At 40.2% G+C, this 25,071-nt stretch overlaps 1 protein-coding gene across 1 annotated transcript; it reads left to right on the top strand.

The window, feature by feature from the left end:
• Nucleotides 1-627: 627 nt before the first annotated feature.
• Nucleotides 628-24,622, top strand: MEP1B (meprin A subunit beta). Its single transcript, XM_060242974.1, has 14 exons — nt 628-666; nt 770-813; nt 3,290-3,362; nt 3,903-4,020; nt 6,700-6,878; nt 7,888-8,106; nt 10,973-11,125; nt 13,936-14,151; nt 16,197-16,658; nt 19,583-19,765; nt 21,196-21,277; nt 21,338-21,442; nt 23,749-23,950; nt 24,583-24,622. Exons 1-14 carry the CDS (start codon nt 636-638, stop codon nt 24,595-24,597), a joined length of 2,082 nt encoding a protein of 693 aa, XP_060098957.1. The 5' UTR covers nt 628-635; the 3' UTR covers nt 24,598-24,622.
• The last annotated feature ends 449 nt before the right edge of the window (nt 24,623-25,071 follow it).

The following is a 25,071-nucleotide window of genomic DNA, read 5'->3' as shown; positions in this document are numbered from 1 at the left end:
TTGCAGTGTGGTAAGGCAACAAAGAAAATATTATTTTCATATATTTAGACTTGAGAACAGAAATGGATAACTTTTTAAAAAAATAAGTTATATTTTTGAGTAATGAAAAACATCCTGTGCTCCCCACTTCTAAACAAAACATGGACTAGGAAGAGCACCAGAAGTAAAGCTATCAGCTAAACAGCAGAGAAAAATACTATTAAATGAAAATTTAAAAAAGATCTAGCTGCAAATTATTAAAAGAGCATGGTGCATCTTACTGAATCTTTTTCTTTTATTCCAGCCTATTCAGGAACAACTTGGTGAGTTGTATTTAGCACTCTATTAATTTGTTTAAAATCTAGAAAACAGGACCAGTTTGTGAACCCAGCAGGTACAAATATAGATTGATAATTACTATCACATTGACAGTCCAATGCTTAAAAAGTTTAACTGGAAATGTGCTGTTGAGTTCAGGATTCCAGCAGGATTGTTATGACTAATAAATGTGTAGTATGATTATTTAGTACAGTAGTATCAACTTTTCCTAAATAAATTGCCATACAACAACCAAATAAAATATACAATTATAGACAGTGTTATGCTGAATACATTGTTTCTGTGCCATTTTTTCAGAAATAGGTGAAGACAATGGAATGGATCAAGATATCTTTGATATCAATGAAGGTTTTTAAGTCTGAATTTTTATATTTTTTCATATTTTTGCCTTTTACAACAATGGGGGATAATGAGAATGCATTAATCTGTACTGGATTTTCTCTTTTTTTAGCTTTAGGACTGGACCTGTTTGAGGGTGATATCAAACTTGATGAGGTGAGTTCCAGAGGCAAGCTTCAGTGTAAATGTTAGCAAATCTGGAAATGAAAAGGTCCATAGCTTATTATGGTAAAAAGGTTATCAGTTTTTCCTCTAATCTGAGATGTCCTCTTCTTAAGGGTTTAATGATGAGGAATAGGAATGTGCATGAGCTGGGAAAATATAGTTTGGTTCATGGTTCATGGCAGACCTATGAACCAAAGCACAGACCATCATGAACTGAAAATGCATTATATGAACCAAACAGGTTTGTGATGTGGTAGAATCCCCCTCTGGTGTGCTAGAGACACCAAACTTGCAGGGGACTTTCCTCTACCTGTCCTCTGAGGTTAGTGAATATAGGAATTATGGGGTCTAAGTTACACCTTCCCCCCCCAAAAAAAAGAGAAGGTACCCCCAGGAAAGTGAGAAAATGGCAGGTGCAGATTCAGGAGTGTATAGAATGCCCCCCATGTGCTAGAGACACCAAACTCACAGTGGACCCACGTGCCAAGGTGACTGCTTTATTTATCAACCCACTAAAGCAATCACCCTGTCATTGCTTCAATTGTCAAATATTTCCCTTCAGCAGATGGCACAGTAGGCACAGGTAAAGTTTTGAACAGTTTTTGGTTTATTGCAGGGGTGGCCAAGTTGAATCCGACAAAGACGGAGGTTCTCTACCTGAGCCGTCTGCTGGCTCTTGACGAGGTGTCACTAATACCGGCCCTTAAGGTCAAGAGCTTGGGTGTGCTCCTTGAGTCCTCTCTTACAATGGAGGCCCAGGTAGCAACCACTACTAAATCTGCCTTTTTTCATCTTTGGCAGGTGCGGCAGTTGGCCCCTTTCCTGGAGCAATGGTGATCCATGTCACGGTCACCTCAAGAATAGATCACTGTAATGCTCTCTACATGGAGCTACCCTTGACGCTGATTCGGAAACTACAGCTAGTGCAGAACGCTGCAGCATGGCTGTTAATGGGGCTCACCCAATGGGAGCACATTCGGTCAGTGCTGAAAGAGCTGCACCAGCTACCTATTGTATTCCGAGTCCATTTCAAGGTGTTGGTATTGATCTTTAAAGCCCTTTATGGTCAGGGGCCTATCTGCGGGACCGCCTTTCTCCACATGTTCCCCAGAGAGCACTGTGTTCAGGGACAAAAAAATCTGTTGTCCATCCCTGAACCAAAAGAGGCTAAATTGTATTCAACGCAAGCTAGGGCCTCGGTGGCAGCACCAGAATTGTGGAATGCTCTCCCGGAGGCCATAAGGGCCCTGCAGGATCTTTCCATTTTCCACAGGGCCTGTAAGACCGAACTGTTCTGACAGGCCTTTGATATCTAACCGGGAGAGAACTGCCACCCGACATCATATAGAGTACTAGGTGATCACTGTCAGAAAAGAAGAACTCGCTTATATTGTAGTGATACAGCACCACGAAATGTTTTTAAAATCTTAAATTGTAATTATGTTTTATTGGTTTTTACTGGTTTTAACTTGTGAATATGAATGTTGTCAGCCGCCCAGAGTCCACTTGCGGAGAGGGCAGGATAGAAATTTAAAGTAATAATAATAATAGCTCTCCAGGTGTTTTTTGCCTACAACTCCCATCAGCCGCAGCCAGCACGGCCAATGGCTGGGGCTGATGGGAGCTGTAGGCAAAAAATATCTGGAGAGCTACCGTTGGCCACCCCTGGTTTATTGGAACAAACTGGCAGGGAAGGGAATTGATATTTACATAGGATTTTGGATTTGGTGATGACTTGCTCCTGGCTGGCTGTGTGGGCACAGAGCACTTTGGCAATGTCCTGGAAAAGCTTCAGATCACACGCCATTTGAGAAGAGGGTCAGCTAGTCATTTGAGCTGATGCTGAGTTTCTCTTCACTGTGCAGGACATGGAGGAAATTACTTCTTTCAGTGTGCTCTTCTGCTCCACCAAATTCTCTATTATAGCATAGGTAGAGCTCCAGCAGGTGGGTAGGTCCTGGATGAGCCAGTGTTCAGGCTCCTCTCCCTCCATCTCCTCTCACACAGCAGATGGGCAGACTTGATACTGTGCGAGAAGTGGGTAGCCAGGTACTGGCATGTTTCAAGGGACTGCAGCCCAAGGGCAACAGCATATATGGATGGATTTATAATGTTTAGCCTTACACCAAACTAGATCAGTGAACCACCAAAAAGGAAATGTCAAGAAGCACATGCCATGCATTTACAAGCCTTTCTTCATAGAAGTCTAGAAAGCTATTTTGTGTTTATTAAAATAGGTGATACTTTACAAATTTGGTATCAGCATATATGACCTTGCACAGCCCATTTGACTAGACTCAAGCACTAACAGATTATCCCCAGTTAACTACATTACAGTTTGCCATAAGCAATGAGAAACAAACATGCTCCATAATAGAGTCACTAATACACAAGGGCAGAGTGCTTTGGTAAGATCAACCTTCGTGCTTTGCTTCCCTGAATTCTTTCCACTTACCTTCCTTTCTAGAAACGAAACTCCATTATTGGCGATGAGTATCGATGGCCCCACACAATTCCATATGTCTTGGAGGACAGCCTGGGTATGATAGTGCATTCATTTATATTGCGCTTTGAAAAGCAGTCTTCAATATGAACACTTAAAATGTTAGTTTCTGAAGTTATTTGCCAGGATGGAGCAAACATGCTCATTAGAATAAATTGGATTAAAATATTAGTGATGAAACATTTTGTATTGTGCAAAACAGACAAAAATGTAGAAAAATACAATGAAAGGGGGAAATGTTTAAATAGAAATAATATTTTAGCTTGCATACTTGTACTACTTATCCACCATGAGTCTCTACCAGAAAGGAACACTATAAACTATGCCAATAAATAACATACAAACAATCAAAGAAAATGCCTAAAGGTTATAGTAAATTAAGCTAGGCATGGTAATCAATTTTATATAGAACACATAATATAAGCAATAGGCTAATATAATTTTTACAGCAATATATTTTCTATTAATGATCAAATTTATACTCAGTGTTACCAGCAATATTCTTGGTTTATGACAAGAATGTTACCTGAGTTAACAGACATATATTTTAATAACTGACTGTTTATTTTTCTTCCAGAAATGAATGCCAAAGGACTTATTCTCAAAGCCTTTGAACAATACCGCCTAAAAACCTGTATTGATTTCAAACCCTGGGAAGGTGAAGCAAATTATCTCTCAGTGATCAGAGGAAGTGGGTATGAAGAATCACAACATATTATATTTTGCTGACATACCAAATGGTGCCAATTTATATGCTGGGGAGATGTACACAAAGCAAAACCTGCACACTGTCTGTCCAACAGCAGCATCTCTTCCCCACTGCATATGGGATTCAGTCAGGAGGATTCTGCGGTTCAAAGAGGCACATTAGCAAACTGACACAATTCAGAGTGGACTCAGAAGGGTGTAACTCTGTTTAGGATGGTGCTGTAAAGATTAGGATTTGTGCCAGCTAGGTACGTGGAATTATAAACTTGGGACCTGTAAATATGACATTATCTACAGGAGACACTAGGCTGGCTCCAGAAGAGCACTTCTATGGACAGAAAGCCTTCCATCCACAGAAGTACTCTGTTGGAGCCAAACAATGTGTTGTTCAGAATTCAGTGATTCTAACGTGTGACTAAATATTTTGTAATGCTGATCCTGATTATGGTTTGAGATGGTATTTTGCTTGAAGGGTTATCATGAAATCCTTCCAGTAATGGCATAATTGCCAACAGCCTTTTTTCCCTGGACCCATCACAAATTTATACTTAGCTCTTCCTCTGCCATTTAAAAAAAAACCTCTGTATGCTCTGTACACAACTGTCTTAAAAAAAAAAACTTTCACACAGAGCATTTTTGCTAGATATGCCTCCATTAACTGCAAACCCTTAACTGAGATCTATGCCCGCCTCCCCGTTTCAGTCCCTTGGCCTGAATGCTGGTGAAAGTATAATACAGTGGGTCCCATGCAATAAACAGGCGAGGTGGTAGTGATCATAGCTCTTTTTATTATCACAGCATAGCATAGTATAGGGCTGTGCTCTAAGACTGAAGACTGGGCCAACAGGGCCAACTATATATACACTCAAGGTTCCCGCGCTAGCATGCTATTGGACCATTCAAACCAGCAGGGGGCTCGTGATTGGAGCAGGACAGCAGGGATTTGGATCCTGCTGCCTATTGTTACCGAGTCCCCAAGCTCAGTCCTACAGGCTCCAAGGAGCCAGGCAAGAACACCATACTATATACATATATCCAATCGCATATACAACAGAAAGATAATATTATTTGTCATTGTGCTGGTTACATTTATTTACTAGCACAGTAAAAAAATTATTTCAGTGGCAAATTTTATACCAGTAACAGCTGAACTGTTTTCTTCTCAGGATACTGCTTTTTTTTTTTTAAATCTTGCAACTGTAATAACCATGTACAAAAATGCCAGTTCATCTGGTTTGTTGGAATTTATCTTGGTTTTTACATAAGATACCTATTGTTGTAAACAATCTATAAACAGTGCCTGTCCTCTGAATAGTGCAATATATTCCTATTTTTATAGTTGCTGATAAATTTGTATAGCTTCCTGCAGGAATGGTTGTATGAAATGTGTCTAACAGCTTCCACTTGCATTGCTTTGCAGTGTCAGTGTTTACAGTGTCTTCACACTATCTGAATTAGCACATTTTTTATCTGTCTTTCAGACATTTTGAATATTTTAGATCACTTTTCCCCCCCATCTGATCAGTTGTCTGGTTTAAATAATCCAGGCTGGGCCTTTATTATGAGTTCAGACTCTCTCAGGTTTTCAGAACTGAATCAGCTGAGATAAAAGATCATGAATCGGTCATAAGGATTTTGAAAATAACAGTAAGAGATGGAAGCGTAGCAAGTGGAGCTTTAGGCAACATTTTTGGCCCAAATACTATCGCCCCTTCTCCCCTGCTGGCTGGATTTACTGTACTGGCTGATCCACGTTGCAGGCCAGTCATGAGCAGGAATGCACCAGACATCAGAACTCAGCTTTGGTCAGGCAAGGAAAAAGCTGTTAGCAAGCAAATTTAAACCAGTGTTTCTCAGAACAAAGTGTGAGTCCAATGGCACCTTTAAGACCAACAAAGTTTTATTCTGGGTATGTATAAGCTTTTGTGTGAGAGAAACAAAGTGCTTCAATACTACCTCTACTCACTCATGTCTGGGGGCCAACTGATAAGGTTAGTCAGGGCTTTTATTGCAGAAAAAGGCTAGCAGGAACTCATTTGAATATTAGGCCACACCCCTTGATGTCCCTATTGTTTTGCATAGGGGGGTTTTTTGTAGAAAAAGCCCAGCAAGAACTCATTGGCATATTAGGCCACACACCCTGACACCAAGCCAGCTGGAACTGCGTTCCTGCTCAGAAAAAGCCCTGAGGTTATTCATTTTCCATAGTCAAAAATTTGGATCTGCTTGCAGTTTGTGCTCAAACACCAAAACTAGAGAAGCATGTGAACAGTTTTCCATGCACATCATGTTACTTTGTGGTCATTTGTTTGTACCAGTCAGACTTGAAAGAGGTTAGGGGGGTGCATTAAACACAGAACATGCAGAAATCCACAAGAGCTTTTTAAATAGGCTAGATACCAACCTGCTTAAGGTAGGGACTGAAGACTGCAAATCAAATAGAAGTTCATGCCATCACCCCCATCTTAGATGATGCATTTGATATCTCCAGTCCAAATGTAGATGTGTGACTACATTAATTGCATTCATAATAACTGATTTAGCAAGCTCTTTCTTGTTTTATCAGGGTGATGTGAAAAATGTTTCTGCTGGGAAGGACCTGTTTTTGAGGACAAATGTAAGATCATACACACCATATATTTGGATCTCTTTATATTTCTTACTAGCTGCTGGTCCTATGTAGGAAACCGTCAAACTGGAAGGCAAGAACTCTCCATAGGAACCAACTGTGACCGGATTGGGACTGTTGAGCATGAATTCCTTCACGCACTGGGATTCTGGCATGAGCAATCACGATCTGACAGGGATGATTATGTCACAATAATGCGAGACAGAATTCAGGCTGGTAACTAATCTGCCTTCATCTAATCATTTGTAGCACTCTACAAAGTTTCTCTTTCACATAAAATCTGGTTTAAAACATTATAGTTTGATAATATCTAAAAATGTATGTATGATGAACACAATGCAACTAAGATTAGCCACAACAAAATCTTATTGAAAGCAACTGAATAGGACTGATTTAAATCCTATTGATGTCAATAGGCCTTAGTCATGACTAAATTTTGTTGCTTTGTGTTCAAAGGGTACAGATAACTTTTCACTGTTAAGAACCATTAGAGCGGTTCCTCAGTGGAACAGACCCCCCCCCCCCCCGGGAGGTGGTGGGCTCTCATTCCTTGGAGGTTTTTAAACAGAGCCTAGATGGCCATCTGACAGCAATGAAGATCCTGTGAATTTAGGGGGAGGTATTTATGAGTTTCCTGCATTGTACAGGGGGTTGGACTAGATGACCCCGGAGGCCCTTCCATCTCTATGATTCTAAGTATTTATTCCGTGAAAAGTATATTTAAAACTAGGGTTTTTTCCATATACATGAAAAAAACTTCACTATATTGCTTTTAAAAATACATATTTATTTCAGTAAAATGGAATATGATCCAGCCAACACTGAAACATTAAGTCCTATTGACTTAAATGGGTGAGTTAAACAAATGCTGAAATTTCCTTTGAAAATAATAAAAGTACGACAATATGATTAATGCTGGCTGGATTGTCCTCTTATCAATTGATATAAAACAAAAGATTTAATAAAAATTATCCTAATTGCAGTCAGATATTCTGAAATATAATCTGGGGATCAGGGAACAGGATATTCATCTATGACCTCCTTTGGAATTCATTGATTCAAATATGGAATCCAGACAAACTTCTGTGAAAGACATTTAGGAACATGTTTAGCTCTCTTGTTGAAATCAAAGACTTTTTAAAAATGTTTAACTTTGGCTGGATTGTGCTCATTAATAACTGTTGTCACCAAAGTATGGAATATTATATTTTTCTTTCTTGGTTAGGAAGAGAAGGAAACTTCAATAAATATAATGACAAAACATCAGACTTCCTTAATGTCCCTTATGACTACACCTCTGTAATGCACTATAGTAAAACTGCCTTCATGAATGGCACTGAACCAACAATAGTAACTAAAATACCAGCCTTCATTGATGTGATTGGACAACGGATGGATTTCAGTGAATATGATATCCAGAAACTGAGTCGATTGTATAACTGTAGTAAGTGTTTAAGGCTCCTTCATATTGATTTTTTGTAACTTTCTTTTGTTGGATTTTTTAAACATATTTTTATTAACAGATTTTGGTTTACAATAAAGAACACTGTTATTTATCACCTCAAATAATGCAGCCTTAATGAGGAAATAATTAACAAATTTTTAAAAAACCAAGAAAAATTAATTCATAAAATAGAGAACCAAGGAGCAGTCATACAATTATACTGAAGTTCTTTGTTGGATTTGATTTTGCTACCAATGTTCGTATGCTGGCACAGTGGTTGGCTTTGCCTGAAGACTGTTATAAAGGTTTTTGAGCTTCACAGTCTGGCTTTTAAATTGCTACTTGGCCAGTTTGCTTGGGATGAGTATAAACTCACCTTGGGTGACCATGGCTGATTAAGAATATTCCTTTTGGAATCTATCTTCACCAGGGCTTTTTTTGTATAAAACTCCAGCAGGAACTCAATTGCATATTAGGCCACACCCCCTGGTGCCAAGCCAGCTGGAATTGCATTCCGGTGTGTTCCCGCTCAAAAAAAGCCCCAATCTTCACCATGGGTCTTTTAAAGAAATCCAGTTCTGAGTGAATTTTATTTGCTGACACCGATATATAAATGAACTTACTTTTGTGCCTGTAGCTCCCTGCTTTGTTTTACATACTATCAGGGCTTTTTAAAAATTATGTTTTAGCAGAAATGCACATAAACACAGTTCTGGCTGGCTTGGTGTCAGGTGGTGTGGCCTAATATGCAAATAAGTTCCTACTGGGTCTTTTTCTCCAAAAAAAAGTCCTGCGTACTATGGTTCTTCTCTGGCTGTTCATAATATATGAATGCAGAAACACTAGTCAGGTTCCCCCTACTAACTGGAATATAAAACAATGGTTTCTGGCTACCTGGAAGAAACTAACTGCAGTTTACCTGCATAACTGCACCTGGTCAATGGGTAATCAGGGACAGTGTTTAACCATAATTGCTTCTGAAAGAAATGAAGGGGAGAAGCAACATACACCCTTTCAGATTGAATGTTTTTGCTAACTGGGCTAGGACAATTTCACCCTCTCATACAGAGTTTCCCTTTATCTCCTTTTTGGCTGAGCAGCCCCTTTTCTTCTTTGTTTTTCTCTGACTGTCTCACCCATTTGTTTGAATGTATATTGGTAAAAGTTGACCCAGCCTTGGGAACTGAAAGGAGACTCTAAAATCTTTCTTATATCCTTTTTCATAACAACACACAAGAGACTGATGGTAGAAACTCCCCCACACTGCTTTATTTGAGCTGAAATGGTCAGGTAGGAATCAAGCTTAGCACTTATGAGGTAAGTAGGCAACAGGAATGAGGTAAATTTTGTACAAATAAATGCCAGATCCTTTGTCATAAACAAGTAACTGTTTCTGTTATTCAGACAGGTCTTTAAAACCTGAGGAAAGATTTCTTGGCAGTCTCTGCTTAAATACGCAATTTGTCTAACATTTGTGAAAGAAATGAGGGGGAGTAGCAACATGCACCCTTTCAGATTGATGCATGTTTATGTTAACTAGGCTATGACAATTTCACCCTGTAATTAACTCCACAAAAGTTACCAACTCAGTAAAATACTATTAAAAATCAAATAAAAATTCACCATCCTTCACAGAGTTTCCCATCCTTGTCCTGCATAGAGCGGTAGTAATGGCTTGGCTAATAATGTTATAAAAGCCTTATACAGCATTGTATATTGAATTTCTTTGAGAACTTGGGAAAGTGTTATATTAATGTGTATGGCTTTCATTTGAAGTCATTGGTTTGGTGTCGTGATGTAATGGATAAGAGTGGTGGATTCTAATCTGGAGAACAGGATTTCATTCCCCACTCCTCCACATGCAGCAGCTGAGTGACCTTGGGCCATTCACAGTTCTCTTAAGAGCAGTTCTCTCAGAGCTTTCTCAGCCCCACCCCACCTACCCCACAGGGTGTCTGTTGCGAGGAGAAGAAGAGAAGGAAATTGTAAGCCACTCTGACTCCAAGTGAAGGGCAGGTTATAAATCCAAGCTGTCATCATCATCTTCTTCTCCTTCCAGTTGGTGAAAACAGTAATGTTCAAGTTCCACTCTCCTTCTTATCTATAGGCTAGGGATTACCCCAGTCTTTTAGGAACTATTTCTCTTGGATTTGTTAGGGATGGGCTAAGCTTCCCATTTCCCTAATTCAGGATCCTTCTTGATCCTCTCCCAGCCTCTTAGCCTTCCTTCCCAGTCAACTGTCAGTTCTTAACTGCCATTCCTGCCACTCTTTAACTGATACTCTCAACTGAAGAATTCCATCCAATTCCCATGTCACCCAAGGTTCTCAGACCAGGTTACGGCATTAGCCATGTACTTATTATGTATCACACAGACTTATGTCTGAATACAGCCACTGTTTATTATTTGAGTCAGCTTGATCATATGAAGATCACTTCAGGAAGGCAGCTGTGTTGGTCTGCAGAAAAGAGCTATATAGAGTCCAATAGCACCATAAAGACAAACAACAGTTTTGGGGTATAAGCTTTCCAGAGTCAAGCTCCATCAGATATGGAGTGTTGTTTCCCCAAGAGGTCCTTCTTATAGAAGGTTGTTGATTCTGCTAGAAATAGATAATAGGTACCTCCTAAGGGGGTGGGGAGACAAAGAGCTTGACTTTTGTTGATTTTAAACTGAAGCCAATGTACGTGATCTAAATGATTTATGAATTCTGCTGATACTATTAATTGATGATATAATGGCTAAGTTGATATCAACTGTAAAAAACTAAGCTCCATTATATGTTGATCCAGTTGAGTTCTTTTACTCAGCTTTGCAAACATTGAATCTACCATGTATAAATATTTTGTTTGTTTAATTTTGTAGCCACCTCCTTAAGCTTTATGGAAACATGCAGTTTTGAATTTGAAAATGTGTGTGGCATGATTCAAAGTTCAGAAGATAATGCGGACTGGCAGCGTATAACTGAAGTTCCTGGTGGACAAAAAACTGATCATACCTATGCTGGAAACTGCCAGGGTAATTTGTGGCAATAACTGTTATCTCTTAAAGAAGTAACTCCTGTAGGTACATTAGTGAACTTTGATCTTATTTAACTCTCTCTCTCTCTCGGCTTGGCTTCACGAATGAAGATTTAAGAAGGGTGCAATAGTCCACGTCTGCTGCAGGCTCGCTGGTGGCTGACAAGACCAATGCGGGACAGGCAGGTCCGGCCACAGTGGCTGCAGGGAAAAGTCTGATTTAGGGTTGGTGCTGTAGCAGTGCGATTCTTCCTCAATCTCCTTTTGTCCTCAAGACCAGCTATGCGTGCGTAGTCCTTGTACCTCTTCTTTGGTGCCCCTCTATTTCGATGGCCGGTGGAGAGTTCGCCATACAGGGCAATCTTGGGAAGGCGGTGGTTTTCCATCCTAGAAATATGCCCTGCCCAGTGCAGCTGCATCTTCAACAGCAGTGCCTCGATGCTGGTAACCTCCGCCCGCTTGAGAACTTCAGTGTTGGTCACAAAGTCACTCCAGTGGATGTTGAGGATGGTGCGAAGGCAGCGCTGATGAAAGCGCTCGAGGAGTCGCAGGTGATGACGGTATAAAACCCACGATTCGGAGCCGTAGATGAGGGTTGTCATCACAACCGCTTTGTAAACATTGATCTTTGTGCCTTTTTTCAGATGCTTGTTGCTCCACACTCTTTTGTGCAGTCGGCCAAAGGCACGGTTTGCCTTTGCCAGCCTGTTGTCAATCTCCTTGTCGATCTTAGCATCTGAGGAGATGATGCACCCCAGCTAGCTGAACTGCTGGACTGTCTTCAGAACTGATTCACCCACAGTGATGCAGGGAGGGTGATAATCTTCCTGGGGTGCAGGCTTATTTATTTATTTAACTAACTTACTGATAAATTACTATTGCATTTTAAACCTATGAAATACTTAGAATTTTTTTAAAAAAACTTTTAGAAGTTCAAGTGAGAGACACTAAACTTTTTTGATTACCTTATTACCTTGACTCATTTTACAGGACGCACACATATCTGTTAACAGTGCCAGAATCTTACTTTGTGCTCATTTTTGCTGGCATGTATCTAAAACTAGCTTAAGCTCCAAAAGTATACTTACAATGTTTTCTAAACATTCACAAGAAGCACAGGGGCAGATTGACCATTAAGGCCACCCACCCCACCCCCAGGGACCACTCTAATTTGCAAAGTAATCTCCATATCTAGCCTACTCTCAGTCAGCCATGACAAGGAATGAGACATGCCCACTTGTCCTTGCCTCACCTCCTGCTTGGGGCTGGCTAGGCAGGCTTTCCTTCCTTCCTTTGGGGGTGGTGAGGAGACGCCAAGGTGGACTGAGGCTGAGGCTCTTTTGCAGTGCTGTTCCCCCCTATAACAGCGCACCTCGCGGTCTCACTGGATCGCTTCTATATGCGGCTTATGGCTACCCCAGCCCCTCTTCCGCCTCAGTTCTTCCTTTTGAATTTTACCTCATGACTATGAAACTCAAGGGGTGGGTGTAATATGGATTTCTCACTACTAGTCTCTTCGGGGTTTTTGTTTTGCTTTCAGATGGATATAAACTCAGTTTGTAGGTAGGGGACCACAGCAGCTTTGATAGTTTTCCCAATATACTGGCACCAGAGAACTTTAAAGTAAACCACAGAAATTTATTAACATACACACACCGTCTTCAACTGGGGAATGGGAAATATATACATGGGCTATATTGTATCTCAAGCAGTTAACAGTTTCTTCGTAGTTCAGGCTTTATAATATCAAGTTCACTTAGGTCTCTCAGGTTTCACAGATCCTATAGCTTTCACTCTCCAACACTATTCTAGGTTGGCCTCTTGGGTATAATGTGCCAAGTCCCTGAAGTTGACTGGTGTCTCTTCTCCCAGCCCTTCAGACTTCTAGACCCACATCTTTCCCTCAACCACCTCTTTAGTTCTTAAGAGAAGTGTCTCCGTGTCTGTGACCTCTCAGGTCTTTTACTGTGACTCTTCTCTAGTCACACACAGCCCCTTGGCTGTCTTAATAGAGAGAACAGTGAGCTTTGCTTCTCTCGAAGACTCTCCTCAGCTCCTGTCTCAGCTCCTTCTCAGACCAACTGCTCTCTTCAGCAGTCTCCCTCAGACTCTGTCTGACACTAACTGCCCTCAGCCGTTAGCTGTCAATCACCTCTGAGAGTTCCGAGCACTCTGGCCCCCACCCTCAGGTCACCTGAAGCAGGCTCTATGCTTCCTTGGTTTTCTTGTTAACCCGTTCATTACCGTCACACCCCCAATCAATCCCAGGGAGACTTCTTCTAGAAGCTTATTCCAAATACATGGGACTACTCTTAGGGAGGTCCTGCTGTTCCCTGTTTCTCTCTAGATCTTGCTGGATGACAGGACTTTGAGTTCAGTGATCTAGGGATAAAAATGTATCCATTTCTCTCATTCATTAATGCTAGGTTGCAGGCCTCGGATTCTGTGGGAGCTCACAGGAGCACAGCTCCTGAACCTTTCTGAGAGTTCTACCTCCTCCTTCCCACCTTGTCCATTGAATAGTAGGTGCAGCTGCATATCAATCCCTGGATGAGCTCCACCATCTATTTTTCTACAAAACAACCCCTGGGTTTCAGCATCAGATGAGTACAAACAATGCTTTGGAATAGAAACAATGAAGATAAAGCCAACTAAATAGGAAGTGATTATGACTTTCTAATTCCAGTAATCTATCCCCAGAGACTGAGCATCTTTTCATTCATGAATTTAATGTCACGTGTGTGGTTTTTTTACTTGCTAAATTCTAATTGGGTGTTGTTTATTCCCTTCTTTCTATGCCTTCAATAGAAACTGGCTTCTTTATGCATTTTAACACTAGCGCTGGAGTCACAAGGGACCAAGCCATTTTAGAGAGCCGATTTCTGTATCCCAAGAGAGGATTCCAGTGCCTGCAGTTCTATTATTACAACAGTGGGAGTGAAAGTGATCAGCTGAATGTCTTAGTTAAGGAGTACAGTGAAGCAAACCCCAACGGTACTTTAAAACTTGTGAAAACAATTCAAGGTATGAAAATCATGCTACACTCAGTGTCTGTTAGTTATTTCTAAGGGATCAAATGGATGAGGCAAAGATCATGCTTGCTGATCACTTTGGGGTGGGGGGGAGATTTTAACTCTTTAGCCACTACTCAGTTTTGCTACTTAAAATGGGCTACCCTGACCCTGATAAATCAGTGTCCTTTAAAAGCAAGTATCTGTCCTTTTAAAAGTCCAACAACGGCACAGGAGAGCTGGTTTCAAATATTAAAACTGAGTGGAGGTTGAGGAGTTAAATGTCCTCTCCCTTTTCTGCATGGCCCCAGGCAAACTGATGCTGTACAAGCCTGCAGTATTCATTTTATGGATGGACCAGGATGTGTGTGTTTGCATTTATCTTCTTACAAAGCTTTGGCTGTTTAAGATTTTATGTGTCAAAGCCAGCACCTTGAGTTCTGTCTGGAAGACAAATGGGACCAGTCCAAATAATACTCCACTAGTGACTCAGAAGCCCCATGGCAGAGTGGTAAGCTACAGTTCTGCAGTCAAAGCTCTGCTCACAACCTGAGTTTGATCCTGGCAGAAGCTGGGTTCAAGTAGCTGGCTCAAGGTTGACTCAGCCTTCCACCCCTCCAAGGTCAGTAAAATGAGTACCCAGCTTGCTGGGAGTAAAGTGTAGATGACTAGGGAAGGCAATGGCAAATCACCCCGTAAAAAGTCTGCTTACCAAAGTCTTATGCTTACACAGGGGACTACCTTTTCCTTTACTTACTCAGCACAGTTAGGAGGCAGGCTTTGGTATTTTGTACCAGCCAAAGTTCTGAGCAACATGAAAAAGGGTGTACTTTATTGAATGCATTACAGTAGTCTAGCTTTGAGGCAGGACACAATAATGTATATATTTAAAATTTTATATACAGTTTTTCAGAAAGAAAAGTTTTTCAGTTCAGCGAAGAGACAGGCTTTGCCTCTACAAGCTTATAAACAAAAAAGAAATGCAGAAGAGCAAAGAAAAAGGACAGTGGAATGAATTGTGACAAGTCTTTGCACATATTCTAAATACCATTAACAATATTAATATTCACAAGCAGGGGACCTATAAGGACTTGCTGGAGCGCATCTAATTTCCCCTCCTCCACTATTTCTTCTTTTCCTTACCTGAAAGCTGCCATACTCTCCTCTTTTCCTAGTTCCTTCTTTTCTTTCCCACCCACCAGCTAACCTACCTTTAACTGTTCCCATGTCTTTAGCATTTCATCCTCCCCTTCTCCAACGCCTTCTGCTTCAGAAAATGATGGCCCAGTTGTACAGTATGTAACACACAACTTGCAAAGGCATCTCATGTATTCCGGTATTCCTTTCCCCACACTATTTTTTCTTTCTCCCTTCCTGGCAAACCCCATATCTCACATTCCCCTTCTTCCTTCTCTCCTTCCCATCTACTCATAAACTTATCTTTTTATATGCCAGCCATTTTCAGCAATACTTATTTTCTCTATTTATACCCCACCTTTCTGCAAAATGCAAAGCAGCTTATATCATTCTCCTCTCCTCAATTTGTGAGGTGAGCTTGGCTAAGAATGTATAACTGGTCCAAAGTCACCCAGTGAGCTTCCATAGCAAAGTTGTAATTTAAACCTGGGTCTCATAGGTCCTATTCTGATATGCTAACCACTCCACTCCACTGGCTTTTGTGTGGTGGCTGGTGTTGAACAGTAACAAGCAACCAGGCCTGAGTGAATAATGCAACTTGTGTGGTATTATATTGTCGGTGGGTCTGACCTCATTAAATGCTCTCTTAAAGGACAAAAAAAGCCCTGGAAAGGGATCTGCCCTCCCTCTGCCTTTTACTGACAGAAACCAAGGCTGGAAAGCTGGCAATACTGTTGTGATTTCACAAGATTTCAGATTTTACTGAAAAACATGGAGCTTTTCTCAGTCTGTCCACGACCCCCCCATCTCAGGATTTAAGTATCCACAGATGGAGCCATGTTGAGAGTTAGATGCATCATTGAAATAATATTTACAACTTAATAAAGTATATTTATAACATATTTTGTGCTTCTTTTTCAGGTTCACCAAAGGACTATTGGGAGCTATACCATGTTCCACTGAATGCTACAACTAAATTCCGAGTTGTATTTGAAGGCATAAAAGGATCTAGTGTATCAAATGGAGGTCTTTCAATTGATGATATCAATCTGTCAGAAACCCAGTGCCCTCACCATGTTTGGCATATAAGAAATTTCACTCAGCTCCTTAATTCAAGCCCTGCAGGAGAGGCAGGAGCATTATACAGTCCACCATTTTATTCCATGCAAGGTTATGCATTTCAGATTGCATTGCATGTGAATAGTACGAGCCCATTTAATTTAGGTATATATTTGCATTTAGTCTCTGGTGCAAATGACAATAATCTTACATGGCCTTGTGCATGGCAGCAAGCTACTATGGTTCTCCTTGATCAAAATCCAGACATTCGTCGACGTATGTCAAATCAAAGGAGCATAACAACAGATCCACAGCAATTACTAGGTGGGTAATCAGTTTCCCTTAGATTATATGATAGTTCTTTTTGGCAACTATGAAATTCATCATTAAGCTTTGTACAGTTACAGTGATGATTTTCCCATCAGGGATGCTATTGAACAAGATGACAAAAAGTAAATACTCTAAAGGATAAGCTGGTTGTCTCCTTCAGTGGATTCAATGACTACAGTGTTTCTGATGAATGCCCTCTGTTTATTTGAAAAATATGTATTCTACAACCCTACGCTTATGTCTTTTAATCATGCATTCCTTCCCTCATAGTAATCCATACACTGTTTTCCTCCAATCCTTACAAAGGAACTGGATTTCTTTATTTTTCTGATGTAGCAGACACATGTTTGCCAGTGCATTGCCAGTCAAAGTGTACTTTTCTGTTTCCAAAGGTAGTATAAAGAGTCCACAGAAATATGCAGTCAACCTGCTAGATGTCAGTAGCATCACTCCACCACATAGATTTTCATGATGCATGATAATCAATTAAAGAAACTTGACTTCTCCTGCTCAGATATGTCTGGCAAATCCACTGAGCAAAGATTTAAAATGGGAGTAGACAAATCTGTTGAGAATAGGGCTATCAATGGCTATGAGCAGGGGGGGTTTTTTGAGCAGAAACGCACAGGAATGCATTTCCAGCTGGTTTGGTACCAGGGGGTGTTGCTGAATATGCAAATAAGTTCCTGCTGGGCTTTTTCCACAAAAAGCCCTGTGGAACAATGGTGATGTCAGTGGGTGTAGCCTAATATGCAAATGAGTTCCTGCTGGACTTTTTTTTACAAAAAAAGCTCTGGCTATGAGTCATAATGGCTATCTATTCCCTCCAGTACCAGAGGCTGCATGCCTCTTTTTCTATCAATTGTTGGGGAACACAGGCAGGAGGGTACTTTTGCAATCATCCCACGTGTGGGCTTCCTAGAGGTGGCTAGTGGGGCCTTTCTCTGAACAAAATGTTGGACTTGATGGGCCTTTGGTCTGATCCTGCACAGAAGTCCTTGATTGCTTTTACACATGATAAGTAACGCAGTTTCAATCCATTTCAGCAACAGTTTGCAAGTGATCAAGTTGCTAAGTACATTGAAAGTGGACTGAATGTACATCATTTAGTGTGCATGAAACCACCCCAATAGCAAATATTTGGAGGCTTGTAATTGGTTTGCTTGCCTCTGCATCATGGGATTTACTGTGCTGCAGTGGAATCTGCAGTAATCCTTGCAGAAAATGCTGGGTCAGGATCCATACAAGCAGGTCTCTTTTTGGGCAGGAGCTCACAGGCGTGAAGTTCAAGAACCTCTAAATTTTATTGTGTTCCTTCTTTCTTAAACCCCCCCCCCCCCCAAAAAAAAAAAACTTGCTTCTGGGTTCCATTGTTCAAACCCCCTGTGAGAATTTTGATGAACTCTAAGATTTGACAAACTTTCTAATATTTTCCTCCACAAAAATGGGAAAATAACTAAAACATATAAAGCAGACAGCGGGAAATCTTCATCATGCCACTGTGGCCACACAGGAGAAAGCAATTTAAAAATATGATGGGAGTAATTATAACACTATAATTCAAGAAGAGTTTTAAGATAGATGCTGAGCTGGTATAATTTAGTACACCTACCAGTGATGTCAGGGGTGTGTGGCATATGCAAATTAATTGTGCTAATGAGCTCTGGCACCCCTTTTTCTATAAAAATGACCCCTGCATACAAGAGATTAGCTTTGGGGACTTTATTAATACCTATATTGTTCACTTTCCTGTTAAGAACCACAAGACAACTAGGGCTGTTGATGAATCTATATTTTAATATAATTGAATAAAATAAATAGCCAAATCCATGGGTAGCTAAATCTGCTGATCAGGCTCACTTACACTGAAGTAAGACTTTCTTGCAAACTTTGGGTCTGGAGACTCTCCAGGGTTGCAATATAAATCTGAAAGTAAGAAAAAAAAGGCTGAGGGTACTACAAAACCTAAAAATTTCAGCACTACTGTGGAAAGGGGGATGAATGATTGTCTCTCCTAATGGTAACTGGAGGAAAAGATGAAATCCATTGTTCAAACCCCCTGTGAAATCTAGGGTGCTGATGGAGGGGTAGGGCCTGTTCCAGTGCCTGGGGCTCTCAAAAGGCAACTGCGGACAGCTGAGAGGTGGTTGGGACTGGTGGAGGAAGCAGGAGGAAAAATGGCAGCCAGAGAATCACCTTGCAGCAGCCTCTAGAGACAGAGAGGCAGGGGCTGGGGTAGGCTCAGGGAAGTCATGAAGTCCCAAAGTGGCAGCAGCAGGACAGAGGAGTGCCCACTAGCTGCAGTGAAGACAGGACCATAAGTACTGGTGGGGAGGAGAATGGGGAGGCAAGGAACCCCCTCCCATGAACTCTGGAATGCAATGGAGGCAGGTAGATGGTGAGGCGAATGGAATGGCTGCCCCTTGCAAACGCTTTTCAGATCCTCACTTGTTCTGGGATCAGAGTGGGTTATTAGAGTAAAGCCTTTATAGTCTTCCTACTTTTCAGACTCTCATATACCTGGGCTCATTTCAGTCTTTTAATTTTGCTAAGAGGTAGACAATATCACTTCAAAGTTCCCTCACACAAGGGAACTCAGAAAGGTTCCTGTGGAACTTGCCTATATTCCACAGGGCTTGTACGACAGAGTTATTCCATCAACCAGGCATTCCACTAATATAGTTTTGTTGGACGCTACCATCAATTCTGTTGATTTTTATGCCAAAATCATTAGCTTTCTGCTAAGTTTTTTAAAAATTGGATTCTATTGAAGTTATAATTTCATGACTTGTCATACTACTGCTATGTTGTTAAACTGCTCCAAGCCCCATACTGGAAGAGGAGTGGGATAAAAATATAATAAAATAAATAAAAATAAAAATATACAGTGTATTTATTATTCGTTTTTCCCCTCACAGGATCTTTGAATCTTTTTTTCTGGGACAGACCAGATAAAGTAGGAGAATCAGCTAATTTTACTAATGGCACTGAGTTTATGAGAGGTCCTAAATCTGGAACATCCGCCTTTTTAACACATGAAAGGCTTAAAAGTCGTGACTTTATTAAAGACGACAGTGTTTTCATTTTAACAACAGTAGAAGGTATGTGGGTCTTTGTATGAATCTGTTCTTCTATACTGTAAAATAGCTTTTTACTTTAGAATCAAGTATCCAAAATTAAGCACCAGCTGCCTCATGACAGTCAATGTAGTTGATTTAAGACTGATAGCTCAGTCTCCTGCCTCTCTTCTGCACCCCTCTGTCTCGGTTTAGAAGACACTGCTTAGACAAAGGTAAGGTAGCCACTTAAATGTGTGGAGTCATGTCTAGGATGCCTTAGCTTCTGCCATATACTAGAGGTTCAAGAGCCACTAGAAGGTTGCATCTCAGTCTCAGGAATGCCACTATGGCAAAGGGAAGACTAGCTTGACTAGTATATAGATAGGTTTCCAGTTGTTGGCATCAGAAGCTTAAGGAAAGAACAGGGTGCTAAATGCAATCAGAGCCAGTGTGCTGAAGTGGTAAAACTGTCAGATTATAATCTGGAACACTCAGGTCTGAATCACACTGTGCCATGAAAGCTTACTGGGTTACCTTGGGCAAGTCACATATTCTCAGCCTAATTTACCTCACAGCAGGTGTTTTCTTTGAGCAAGAACGCACGGGAACACAGTTTTGGTTGGCTTGGCCTATGGGGGTGTAGCTTAATATGAAAATGAGTTATTGCTGGGCTTTTCCTACAAAAAAAGCCCTGCCTCACAGGGTTGTCATGGTAAAACTGAGAAAGGGGAGAATGTTGTAAGACACTTTGGATCTCCACAGGGAAGAAAAGTAGTCTAAATGAAGTCAGTACATAAAAATGACTAATGTGAAGCTCCTACATCAAGTTGAATCAAGTCTGTTATGCTTGTTTTTCAGTATATTCCACTATCAAAATATCTATTTTTAAGAACATTCAAATTAATGTTGTTTAAAGCTTTATATTAGGGCCCTGCAGGGACTGTTGCAGTTCTGCAGGGCATGTAAAACAGAGCTGTTCCACCAGGCATTCAATTGAGGCTGCGGACGATTTGTTACTCTGTGGCCTCCCTGCTGCAGGGGCCCAGTGAAATAACTCTGTTGAGTCATTTATTTTATACCAGCTGGGGGATGTATGGGAGTAGTGGAGGCAACTGGTACCACCAACTGCAGAATTAGAGTTCGTTTTCAAACTATTATGTTTTATTATATGAATTTGAATTTAATTTTGTATTATTGATTGTTGTTACCTGCTCAGAGCCCATTCGGGAAGGGGCGAGCTATAAATAGAATTATATATATATATATATACACACACAATATGTCATATTTTTAATTATTTCAGTTCTTTGATTTAAAATTTTTTTGCAATTACACTTTTAAAAGAAAGTGATTTTCACAGCAACATGTTTAAATGTATACTTGCTTAAATATTCAAACCCAAAGTTTGTAAAATACCACAACAAATATATAGTACAATAATTGAAGCTATATTTCATTTGTTTTTCTTTTAGATATATCCCATTTATTATCTATGGAGCCAAATTTTACAACCACAACTACTGCAGCAGTTAGCACAGAAGAATCAGCTATTAGGTCCAGCACTGCTGAATCAATTATTATGCCCAACACTACTAAATCAACTATTATGCCCAGTACTGCTAAATCAACTATTATGCCCAGCACCGTTAATGTTTGTGACACTTATGGTTGTCAAAATGATGGGATCTGCACTGTTGTAGACGGAAAGCCAGTTTGTAGGTAACTGATTTATATAGCTTCTCAACTTTAGTTAATGCACAGTTCTTTCTAGGAGAATATAATTAAGCAACTTTTTTTAAAAAAAAAATCTTGTATAGATTAGTACAAAATATTTGCATTTCTGCTCTTAAACATACCTGTTGAAATTACTATACACATTGGAACTGAATTTTTTAAAAAAATATTTCCTGAGCCTGGTGCAAAGTTTTAGGCCTCAGTCTTGCAGTATTTTATATGTCATTAAGTCTGCTGTCTAATTCAGTTTTTTGTAGTTTTTTGTAGCTAGGGTTCTGTATAAAAACTTGACATGCTGGTAAATCAACTATTTAGTATTAACATACCTTTGTCAGTTTCCCTTTTGTTGGCTATGGAACTGAGAAAGGTGTTCAGCAGAAAATCCTTCAGGAATTGAGTCTGTGACAATAAGGTGAGAGGGGCTATAGCTCAGGTAAGACCTAACAAAGACCTTTGCCTGAAACCTTATAGAGCTTGTGGCTGTTAGAGCAGACACTATTATGCTAAACAGATCAGTGATATAGGACAGTTTTAAGTATTCATGTAAGTAAGAGACAGACAGTAAGAGGCTTCTAGAGCTGGAAGGGAATCCATTAGATCATCTAGTCCAAACTTTATTCCTGAAATAGAACATCCATATCCAAGATTCTTCAGCATATACATGCCTGACCTTTCCAAAAGGCTCCTTCACTGCAGGTTTTCATTTCAGACTAGAGCATTGAGGCCATCTTTTCCCAATGTTTGAATACATCTAAATCCTCAGCACGGCAGAATACATGAATACTTAAATCCAGATTCCAGAGCCATGAACAGACAAGACAGATCTCTCTACAAACTTTAGAAAAGCCCCAGATTTTTAGAAAAACCTGAAATGGAGAGAGAGGGAGATCTCAGCCTAACCTACCTCACAAAGTTGTGAGGATAAAATGGAGAAAGGAGAATTATGTAAGCTGTTTTAGGTCCCATTGTGGAGAAAGGTGTAGTATAAATGCACCAAATAAATAATAAGTATAGCTGAAGAGGGGAAGGAGAGGTAAAGGGTGGGTTGGTAGGAAAGAGAAAAGGAAACAGGGGAGATGGAGGGGATGAGGGTTGCCAGAAGAAGGACAAGAGAAAATAGTGTGGGGAAGGAGAGACAGGGGAAAGTGAGATGACCCCCCCTCCCCGAAAGAAGTCCTTGTGGGTTCCTCACCAAGCAACTGAGCCTGACAACCAGCACATGCAAAGTTTTCTTGGGGAGAATTTGCCTGGGAGTGGGAATGATGGAAAGCTGAAGTAATGGAGGAACAGATAAAGGTAGGTTGAATGGTGGGTGGAAGGGGAAAAGGAAGCTGGAAAGGGGGGGAGGATATGAGGGCTTTCAGGAAAGGGAAGGAGAAATAGTAGGGGAAGGGAAATTGAGATGTCTCCTGTAAGTCCTTGTGGGTACCCTGCTTGTGTGTGTGTATTATAACCTTGTTATTAACTAATTCCCATGTTACATGCATAATTAATAAAAGATTTAACAATGTGCTTCCCTATTAAGAAAAGCTGAAGCTCAAAATTTAAGCCACCTTAAAGGTAGTTTCCTTAGAGTGATCAAAAAACAGAAGGGACATATGAAATGTTGGATCTACCTGGAAAATTGGATAGAATTAAGGTGTTGTTTAAGGAGCAAATGTCCTTATAGAGTGAAAATACAATAGAACATATTTAACTATTTCAACTGCATTTGATTGGCAAGGATAAGCATGTTGAGAACAGGGGTTGCTGCATCCCCCTAGAGTTTATAAGACCCAGGAGAAGAATATTGTGGGGATCCTGTTTATTTTCTCTGTGATTCTTTGGGGACCCATTAGGTTTGTAACATTAATTGAAAATATGATGGAATATAGTCTAAATGCTTCTAAGACAATTTCACCTTCAAGACAATATTAACTATGCATAACATTTTACAAGTTTGAGCATCGCATTATGTTATAATGCGAGTTTGGTGTAGTGGTTAAGTGTGCGGACTCTTATCTGGGAGAACTGGACTTGATTCCCCACTCCTCCACTTGCACCTGCTGGAATGGCCTTGGGTTAGCCATAGCTCTGGCAGAGGTTGGCATAGCCTCTCCAGCCCCACCCACCTCAAAAGGGTGTCTGTTGTGGGGGAGGAAGGTAAAGGAGATTGTGAGCCGCTCTGAGATTCTTCGGAGAAGAGGGTGTGATATAAATCCAATATCATCATCATCATCTTCTTATAGCAGTTCAATATGCCCTTGTCCACTTTCTATTTGTGTTGCTTACTTGCTTGCCATGCTTTGCAGGTGTCCTGCAGGTCATGACTGGTGGTACATGGGAGAAAAATGTGAAACAAGTGGATCAACTAAGGACACATTGGTTATAGCAATTTCATCATCACTTTCTGTATTTGCCGTTATGCTGATTGTCACTGTTGTTTCCATCAGCTGTATTCGAAAGAAATATCGTAAGCAACTGAAAGCTAGTACAGACCAGGAATTACAAAATGTAAGTAAACCGCTTGGGACACTGGCTGTATTCAGATATTGCAATATGCTTAAACTCTAGTTGTGATACCTCTAGTTGAGACAATTCAACAAAGTGAAGGGGGGGTTGGTAATAAATTAGTTGCTTGTGGTAAAACAGCTCCTTCAGATATCTCTAGTTCTGCCAACTGGTTCATTGGCTGAGGTCCCAAGTTATCAACCCTTGTCTTGTCCTCGCAGAATTTTATTAAACTTTATTAAATTTTAAAAGTTGGATACAATCAACAAAAGAGGTACCTAGTTGACATCCCCTTTCCCAGTGCCAGCCTCTGTCCCTAACCAAGGAGAAATGAGGAAAGACACAAATTCCCATGTAAGCAAGGCAGTGGTTCAGGAGCCTATTTTACCAGGTGTAAAGTTCCAACCACAATTCTGTACCTCATTAAAAAGGCCACAAAACTCCTAGTTGTTGTTACTGTATAAAAGATTCCTCAGTTATCCCTTCAAAATAAAATATCTATTGAATATTTACTTAGGCTGGTTTTATGTATTCAGTGTAACTATAGTCTATGCATAGTAATATAATTTCCTCAGAAGATTTGTGAAGTTTTTTATTTAATAGTCATGATTCACGAAACATATTTTCTTCTACAGAAAACATCATTCTGAAGATGGTAAAAGTTTGGAATCCAAACAGATGACATAAAATATTCACAAAATTATGTCTATCTTCCTTTTTCTCCAAAGCTGGATAATATTTTGCCTTTATGAAAAATTATTTGAACATAGAATCAGCGTAAGAATTAACTGTTTAAAACAAACACAACGATTGTTGAAAGATGGGGGCATGTGAGTGTGAACATGTGAAAGGCATAAGCAGGGCTGCCAAGAGTCACCATTGGCTCCCGGACAAAAATTCCACCTGGGCCCTCTATATGATTCTGCTCCAAATCAAATATAATGACAAAACAAATCACTTGGCTGGCTGTTACCATGCATGTATATAATAATAATAAAGAATCTACATGTCTCTGCGTCTATTTGTGGCAAGCATAACTCATCCGCAAATAATAATAATAATAATAATTTATTATTATTATTATTATTATTATTACATTTGATTTATATCCCGCCCTCTCCGCA

The sequence above is a fragment of the Heteronotia binoei genome, chromosome 7, assembly GCF_032191835.1.
Source record: "Heteronotia binoei isolate CCM8104 ecotype False Entrance Well chromosome 7, APGP_CSIRO_Hbin_v1, whole genome shotgun sequence".
Classification (NCBI taxonomy): domain Eukaryota; kingdom Metazoa; phylum Chordata; class Lepidosauria; order Squamata; family Gekkonidae; genus Heteronotia; species Heteronotia binoei.
This window is presented reverse-complemented; position numbering and strand designations above follow the sequence as displayed.

Coding starts and splice junctions, on each gene's coding strand:
- MEP1B (XM_060242974.1), top strand. CDS start 636: ATGGATCAAGATATCTTTGATATCAATGAAG. Junction 3,363..3,902: donor TGTCTTGGAGGACAGCCTGG/GTATGATAGTGC, acceptor TTTTTCTTCCAG/AAATGAATGCCAAAGGACTT. Junction 14,152..16,196: donor ACTTGTGAAAACAATTCAAG/GTATGAAAATCA, acceptor CTTCTTTTTCAG/GTTCACCAAAGGACTATTGG.